This window comes from Terrapene carolina, unplaced genomic scaffold (assembly GCF_002925995.2).
Source record: "Terrapene carolina triunguis isolate 2854851 unplaced genomic scaffold, T_m_triunguis-2.0 Scaffold571, whole genome shotgun sequence".
In the NCBI taxonomy this organism is placed as follows: Eukaryota; Metazoa; Chordata; order Testudines; family Emydidae; genus Terrapene; species Terrapene triunguis.
In genome coordinates this window covers 470,645-479,108 of record NW_020664922.1, presented here as the reverse complement: position 1 = coordinate 479,108, position 8,464 = coordinate 470,645, and the positions used below count along the sequence as shown (strand labels likewise).

At 53.4% G+C, this 8,464-nt stretch overlaps 1 protein-coding gene across 2 annotated transcripts; it reads left to right on the top strand.

Moving 5' to 3' along the window:
• Positions 1–2,719: 2,719 nt before the first annotated feature.
• Positions 2,720–7,316, top strand: LOC113407962 (pyrin-like). Of its 2 annotated transcripts, none has more exons than XM_026659107.1 (4): positions 2,720–3,376; positions 5,548–5,601; positions 6,057–6,116; positions 7,098–7,316. In XM_026659107.1, exons 1-4 carry the CDS (start codon positions 3,100–3,102, stop codon positions 7,118–7,120), a joined length of 414 nt encoding a protein of 137 aa, XP_026514892.1. In that variant the 5' UTR covers positions 2,720–3,099; the 3' UTR covers positions 7,121–7,316. The 2 variants fall into 2 exon arrangements, with proteins under 2 accessions (XP_026514892.1, XP_026514891.1); XM_026659106.1 differs by having other exon boundaries at positions 6,054–6,116.
• The last annotated feature ends 1,148 nt before the right edge of the window (positions 7,317–8,464 follow it).

Below are 8,464 nucleotides of genomic sequence, written 5' to 3'. Positions count from 1 at the left end.
GCAGACCCCGACCGAGATCAGGGCTCTCAGTGGGTCAGATGTTGCACAGAGCCACAGTGAGAGTCAGTCCCTGCCCTGAAGAGCTTACGGACTGAACAAACAAAGGGTATGAGGGGAAACAGAGAATTATTATTAGGGATCATCACTCACAGCCGAGCAAGGAGAGGTGGGATACTGGCCTAGATGGGCCATGAGTCTGGTCCAGGGTAGCAGGGAGATGTGTAAGTGTGAATGGGGGGGGGAGGGGTCAATTTTGTGAATTTGCCAAAGTGCCAGTTAGATTTCATCTGAAAATCTAACAAACTAGATTTGCCTATTGGAGAAACATAGCCAGTTTGGGGCTGGAATTTAATTCAGCTGGAATTTAATTTACTGCATCCCGGGAGTGCTGGCTTTCTGATTTTAAAGTTGGGTCCTTCTCAGATCTAGTTTAACCTCGGTCAGAATGTCTCAAATGAGGACACTGGATTATTCTTAACCAGCCAACCAGTATATTAATTCACCATGAATGACCCAGCTCTATAATCAACAGTTATCAGTTCTTTAGTATTTCTAACACACTTACCGCACGAAAGTAATTCTCCAAGGAGTAAAGTTACGTCTCACAGGCTGCACCTTGAGGAATCTGGTCTTTGCTGTTTCTCATGTTGGCTTTGAAAGGGACTTGTTTAAAGCAGCCAAAGCAGGCGCTTAAACATTTTCTGTGAGATTCTCTTAGTTCAATTGACTTGGGTGTTCCAAGGAGGAACATCCACGTAGCATTACTTAGAAGCCAAAATGCAGTTCCTCGAGGTCTCACTAGAGAGAGTGCAGCCACAACAAGAGAACTAGCAATTACACTCACTACACGGCTGGGAGGGGTTAATCCACACACACACATTCCCGAGAGGCAGTAGCTACCTACTGCTTTCTACACTGGGGGTCAGGTCAATTTAATTACATGGCTCAGGGATATGGATTTTTCAAACCCCTCAGTGACGTAGCTGAGTCGACCTAACTTTTTAGTGTAGACCTCGCCTGAGCCATAAAAAGAAAGACCAATCTCTGAAATTAAATCTCACTGCTTCCCCTCACTGCTGGTCACCCTGGGATAGGAGGAGTGTGTCCACGTCACGGCAGCTTCTTTGTCGGAGTCAGCAACTTCTGACGTTTTTTAGACCCTGTTTCGGGTTTCGGTGGAGGTATTTTCTGCTTGGCTGTTGGCTCTCAGATTTTGGATTGCTCAGTGCCTTCAATATCCAGTAGATGGCACCAGTGTATAACAAATTTCTTTGCTCCTTTTCTTAGCAGAGGCTTTGTTTGTTTCTTCGAGGATTAGGAGTCCCTGTGGCACCTTAGGCCTGGTCTACACTGGGGGGGGGGGGGGGGGGGGCCGATGTAAGATACGTAACTTCAGCTACGGGAATACCGTAGCTGAAGTCGACATATCTTATTCCGACTTGCCTCCCGTCCTCATGGCGCGGGATCGACGGCCGCGGCTCCCCCGTCAACTCCGCTGCCGCCGCTTGCTCCAGTGGAGTTCCGGAGTCGACGGGGAGCGCGTTCGGGGATCGATATATCGCGTCTTAACGAGACGCGATATATCGATCCCCGATAAATCGATCGCTACCCGCCGATACAGCGGGTAGTCTGGACATACCCTTAGAGACCAACAAATTTATTTGGACATAAGCTTTCGCGGGCTAAAACCCACTTCATCAGATGCATGGAGTGAAAAATACAGGAGGCAGGTATAAATACACAGCACATGAAAAGATGGGAGTTGCCTTACCAAGTGGGGGGTCAGTGCTAACGAAGCCAATTCAATTAGGGTAGATGAGGCCTATTCCCAACAGTTGACAAGACGATGTGATTATGCCCAAATAAATCTGTTAGTCTTGTTAGCACTACAAAAAGTAATTTTCCCTCTGTTGATATTCACCCCTTCTTGTCAGCTGTTGGGAATAGGCCGCATCCACCCTTACGTAAGTGACTAAGGCCTGGTCTACACTAACTCCCCCACTTCGGACTAAGGTACGCAAATTCAGCTACGTTAATAACGTAGCTGAATTCGAAGTACCTTAGTCCGAACTTACCGCGGTCCAGACGCGGCAGGAAGGCTCCCCCGTCGATGCTGCGTACTCCGCTCGCCGAGCTGGAGTACCGGCGTCGACGGCGAGCACTTCCGGGATTGATCCGGGGCACTTCCAGGATCGATCCGGGATCAATTTATCGCGTCTTAACCAGACGCGATAAATCGAACTCAGAAAACCGATTGCTTACATCCGGACCCGGATGTAAGTGAAGACGTACCCCAAGACTAGCTTCCAGATTTTATTTGCACACCCCATTTCCTGTTGCTGGAGGAATGGGATATTCCACTTTCTTCTGATCTGAAAATGGGGATTCGGGGGAGGGGATGTATCAGTCAGTGTGTATCTGTGTCGGTATTTGGGTGTGTCTGTGCATAACTGTGAATGCAAGTCTTTGTGTGTGTGTGTGTTTGTGTCACAGTGTCTGTGGCAAGTGTCTGCGTATGGTGTGTGTATCTGTCAGTGATTGTCAGTGTGTGTGCGTGTGTCAGGCTGCATGTGTGTCTCTGTGTGCGGTATGTCTGTGGTGTAACTGTGTATGTGTCCCTGTGTGTAGTGTTTGTGTGTAACTGAGTGTGGTGTGGTGTGTCTGTGTGTCCTTCTGTGTATGCAACTGTCTCTGGGGGGAGGGGTGTGTTTGTGTGTAACTGTGTCTCTGCATGGTGTGTGTGTGTGTGTGTGTGCATCGCTCTTGCCACTTTTCCTGCCATTTCCCCCCCTGACCCCAACTCCACTTTCCTTCCCAGCCAGGGCACAGATGCCCTTTGCCCTCCCAATCTCCGTGCCCATGACTGTTTGAATAACACAAGACAACAGGAGTGAATCTGAGCCTGAGCCCCCATAGCGGCAAAACCCCCGACCCCAGAAAAGGGCCACAAAAATCGTGAGCCAGATCAAAACTGCTAATCTTCCAACTGAGCACAGCCCAGTGTCACAGAAAAGAAGAGGGTGGGACTTGTGAAAGTTTGTTTCGCTTTCCTTCTCGGGACACTGCTCCCTGCCCGTTGTCTCAGGGCAAAAAGCCAGCATGGCAAAGACCCTGAGAGACCATCTGTTCGACACCATTAGAGAGCTGGGCGAGTCGGACTTGAAGACGTTTAAAGACAAGCTGAACAATTTCCAGCCCAAGCCAGGTTATAACCGTATCAAATGGGGCGAGCTGGAAAAAGCAGACGCTGTAGAAATCACTCGCCTGCTGGTCAGCTACTACAAGGAGGATTACGCGGTGGAAGTGGCCGGGAAGGTGCTGGAGGACATGGACAAGAAGAACCTGGCACACAACCTGTTCCAGGCAACAGAGAAGGGTGAGTGAGGGGCTCTCAAGAGGCGATCGCCCCCTCCCTAACGGGATCTCATCTCAGTGGGTCTCTTTGTACAGGAACTGCCTTCTTGTCGGCCTGCCATGCAGAGAAATCAGTAATGCCCCTGGTTTCCTTTGCACAGTCCCCGAAGGGCAGAATTGTGCAGGCCCTTCTCAGGCAAGACGGCCACTGGGTATCAGGGATCCAAAGGGGTTTAGACCAGAGGTGAAATTGGGCCGGTACGGTGTACCGGTAAGAAGTGGCCGCCAGTACGGGCCCATAGACAGTGGATGTTAAAGCCGTCAAGGGATGTTAAATCACTGCCACAGCAGCACTTTAAGGACCCTACCGGCAGGGCCGCCGACAGGGGCGGGGGCAAACAGGACAGTTTCCTTGGGCCCCGCAATTTAAAAGGGCCCAGGGCTCCTGGCCACCACCGCTGCTACCACCATAGGCGGCGAGTTCTATGGGCCCGTGGTGCCCGGCACCAGGAATATTCCTGGCCCGGGGCTTGGCTCCATCAATGTCTAAGGCTAAGTCTCTCCCTTGGCCTTGCCTTCCCTAACCCTAACCCTAACCCTAACCCTAACCCCTCCGCATGTCCCCTAGGTGATTTAAAACCACCACCAGCAGCGCAGCGGAGCCGAGTGACTTCCTGCCTCCTCGCTCCACGTGGCTGCCGGCCCCTCCCTGAGGCCCGTGGGCGGGGGGGGGGGGAGGGTCTGTGTTCCACCCCAAGTGCCTCTGCGGCCAATAGGAAGCTGCGGGGGCAGTGCCTGGGGGTAGCAGCACATGGAGGCCCCCCCGGCCCACCCTGCCTAGAAGCCCCAGGTAAACACCGCACCTCCCCAGCCCCTCCCAGAGCCTGCACCCCCACCCCTTTCCCACACACCCCTCCTGACACCAAACTCCCTCCCAGAGCTTGCACCCCCTCCATCCGCACCTCCTCCTGCCCCCAATCTCCCGCCAAGAGCCTGCACCCCTCAACCCTGCCTCCTGCACCCCCACCCCCTGCCCCAGCCCAGAGCCTGCACCCAAACTCTGTCCCAGAGCCTGGACCCCCACCCCCTTCCCATATACCCCCTCCTGCCCCCAAACGCTATCCCAGAGCCTGCACCATAGACCCTCTCCCCCACCCAAACTCCCTCCCAGAGCCTGCACCCAATCCCCTGCCCCAGCCCAAGGCCTGCACCCCAGACCTCCCCCCCCAAACTCCCTCCCAGAGCCTTAGGCAAGTGGGGGGGGGGGGCAGAGTTTGGAGGGGCGGGTTCTGGGCACCACCAAAATTTCTACAAACCTGCTGCCCCTGGCTACCATGGCAGCGACCCGGGCCCCGGGCCCTATAAATCCCCGCTGGAGCCCCAGGCAGCACCAGCCAGGCAGCATTGAAGAGCTGGCTGGGGGAGGCTGACCCCCAGTCCCGCCCCTTCTGCCCAAGGCCCTGCCCCTTCCAAGAGCCCAGAGCCAGGCCCCCGTACCAGTAAGACTTTTAAGTTACTTTCACCCCTAGTTTAGACACCTAACTTCCTGTTCTAGGTCCACAAAGGAAGTTAGGGTCTTCCACTATATCACTGAGGCAACTCCGTCCAGACAGGGCCAGGCCAGTAGTTGATGGTTCGCTTGTACCAGCCCAATCCCCATCTCTTCCTTCTCCTTTCCCAAACGGGATATGAACCCCTCCACACCCAGAGGGGATCACGGCTCCACACTGGGGAATTGTGTATGGGAGAGAGACACCCATCAGAGAGACATCAAGTTGTTGTTGGGGGGTGAGGGGATGAGAGACACAGAGGGAAAGATCTATTCATATACAGATAGGAAAAGATAGGGGTGTTGGAAAGGGAGAGAAGGAGAGATGGGGATGGGGAATAAATAGATGGATGTGGAGTTGCTCACACCTGGAGGGAGGAGTCCTGGATCCAAGAAACAGTTATTTTTCTTGCTTCATCAGTCCAACAGTGAACCAAACATTCTCCTTTCTGGCGGGGGGGGTGGGGGGTCTGTCCCTCTTCCCCGCCATTGATTCCTCATTGCAACATTCCCCAACTCAGCTATGGGTCACCCCAAACCTTCTCTTGCCAGCTCCTAAATCCCTGTCCCTGTGGGGGAGCGGCTAGCTCGGGGTGAGCCCCTGAGAGCTGAACCTCTCTCCTCCTTCTCTCCTGCAACTACAGGTGGCGCCCAGCAGACGCCAGCACCGACCAGCAGCACCCGGACCAGAGTCACAGGTGGGTGGACATTTGTCCAGCTGTGTCGGGGATGGGACAGTAACACGGGTTTTGGGTGATGTTCAAGACCCCAGTGCATTATGTAATTTATGGAGCTCCCTAAAATTACTCTGGGTTAACTGCACCGATGGGCTGGCTGTCCACGAGCTCCCTGCTGCCGTAGAAAGCTGAGATTGTGCTATGGGGAATTGGCCAAAGACTGAGGGGTTTCTCCTGGGGAAGGGAGGGATCCCGGCAGTGGGGAAGGCGGGAGGTGTGGGGAGGGCAGGCCGGGATGGGGGAGGGATCCGGGCAGAGGGGGAGGGAGGTGGCATGGGGAGTGCAGGCTGGAGGTGGGGGGGGGCGGGGAATCCAACAGATAGCTGGGCAATGTGGAGAGTGTCAGGCGGGATCCCAGCAGGGGCAGAGGCTGCTCCGGTCCCTTTCTGAGTGAGCTCCCTGTTGTCTCCCAGCAGGTGTAGCCGCTCCCATGCCCAGGGAACACAGGCCAGGCTCGTCCAGGGCTGGAGCCTCAGGTAGGGTGACCAGACGTCCAGGTTTTCCTGCACATTGCCTATGAGCCTCCTTCCTCCGTCCGGGCAGATTTTTCAGATAACAGGAAATGTCCAGGTGTTTTGCAGAGCAGATGCTGGAGCTCAGCAAGAGTCCCAATTGTTCAGCTTCCTGGTTGGTCCCACCCCTGCATCTGCAGCTGATTGGTGCAACCACAGCTGCCCGATCCTGCCCACCCAGGCCCCGGCTCCCAGCCCCGGGGAACGGGGTCCCGCAGGGAGTTGCTAACTGGTGGCTGTCGCTGCATGCTGGACTTGCGTCAGCCGTCCTGCCCCCATGACAGAGAGCGACACCCCCCACCCTCCAGTGAGTACCCCCGCCATAGGTGCCCCCTCCAGTATCCCCAATTGTACCCCACTCCACCTTCCTCCTTCAGTCCCCCTTTTTGAAAACTTGAAATACGGTAACCCTTGACTCAGGTCAGCCCTGAGGCCAGACACAGCAGAGAGGGGAAACTGAGGCACACATCGGCTTCAGAAAAAATATTACCAAAACTTCCCACTTCATCACAACCCATACTTAACAGCAAGATTTGGCTGAAGAGCAGAGAGGTCAATCGACTGGCATCCTGGTCTCTAGGGGTTAGCAATACAATAGGCTAGTGTGGCCTAGTGGATCATGCAGAGGATGAGGGATCAGGCTCTATTCTCAGCTTTGCCGCTGTCCTGAGGGGTCACCTTGGGAAAATCACTTCTGCCCTCTGTGCCATAATCACCACATCTTTAGATGGGGATGAAGACACCGACCTCCTTTTTAATCATTGTGATGTCTACTGATGGGAAGCTCAAGGGATGGAGATCCAAAGGTAGATGGGGACCCCTAGGGTTAGTCACTTTGAGATCCTTGGGAAAGACACCAGAGAACTTCCAGATCAAGTAGCATAAAACCCACCCCAAGCCCTGTCCCTTTATGCAGCTGTCTCTGACTCACTCCCCTGTCCCCAGGAGACGAGATAGACCTACGATAACATTGAGTTCTGGGCTGAAGCCTTCGCAGCCGACGTGACACAGTGAAAGAGACGACTAACACTGGAATGAAGACCGTGCCCTGCTGCTCTACCAGCTCCCGCTGGCCAAGGAAACCCAGAGCCTTTTCAGTCGTACCAGCTGGCCAGGATATTGCATTCCATATTTTTGGTCAATAAAACAATTGCCTCTTTTTAATACAGAGAACTCGTCCATCAGCTGCGAGGGTGTTTTCCTTGATCTTTTCAGCTGGCAAGTTCAATGATGTGTCGGAGATTTGGTTGGGCTCCAGTGAAAGCCCCAGCTGCGGTGCTCTCCTCTTACAGCACCTAGGATGGTGGGTCTGTCTCATAAGCTAAATGGCTGCAAGACTTGGATGAGTGACCCTAAGGAACATTTGGATCGTTAGAAGTACGGGGAGCTGAGCCTAATGCTGCACTAGAGGTTGGTGTAGGGGGAGGCTCTCCCACACAGTCAGTGCTGGCCCCTAGGGGGTGCTGTGCTGTGGGAGGCTCAGTAGGGATTACTCTTTCTCCCCTCTCAGTCAGTGCTGACCCAAGTGCACCACTAGGGGGTGCTGTGCAGCAGGGAGGGTGGCTCAATAGTGGTTATTCTTTTTTAACAACTGCTAATATGGCTCATCCAGCAGCTTTTGAACTCAAGACCTCTGCATCCACAGCACAGTGCTCTACCGCGTGAGGTTAAAGGAGCAACTTCATTAGCTAGCAGCAGTAGCAGGCTGGTATTCTCTCTTTGACCCAGCATCTAGAGAGAGACCGAGCACAATCAGCCAGCAGGTTATTTTCTTAACCTTAATACAGTTTTTTGGGGGGGAGAATTTACTTTTTTTATAGTGCCCCCAAATGAGCCAGGCACTTTGCAGAAGATACAGCAGGGCCTGACTTCATCACCTTTACGCTGAGTAGTGCCACTGATGTCCGTGGGAAGACTGGTGTGTGAGGAATGTATTATTCTAGTTGAAAAAAGGGGAAGAAGGAGGGTATAGTCATTAGGGTGCTAGGTGGAGACGTGGTGGACCTGCGTTCAATCCATTGCTCTGCCACAAACTGACCTTGGGCTAGTCACTTAGTCTCTCCATGCCTCAGTTTCCCCTTTGTACAATGAACCTCACAGGGGTGTTATGGCTACTGGGGTCCTAAAACTACCTAAATCAAAGAGAACAACTCCCCAGGTGGATTCTCCATGAACTGGAACCTTTCAGTCGAGCTTGAGAAGTCTTCTAGTCTGTTAAGGGCTGTTATAAAGATGAAGGTGATCAATTGTTCCCCATCTCCACTGAAGGTAAGACAAGGAGTAAATGGGCATAATCTGCAGCAAAGGAGATT

Bases quoted from the DNA above. Each gene is read 5' to 3' on its own strand.
- LOC113407962 (XM_026659106.1), top strand. From the start codon at position 3,100: ATGGCAAAGACCCTGAGAGACCATCTGTTCGACACCATTAGAGAGCTG. The intron at 5,602-6,053 runs GTGGGTGGACAT...GTTGTCTCCCAG, and splicing joins CACCCGGACCAGAGTCACAG to CAGGTGTAGCCGCTCCCATG. The intron at 6,117-7,097 runs GTAGGGTGACCA...CCCTGTCCCCAG, and splicing joins GTCCAGGGCTGGAGCCTCAG to GAGACGAGATAGACCTACGA.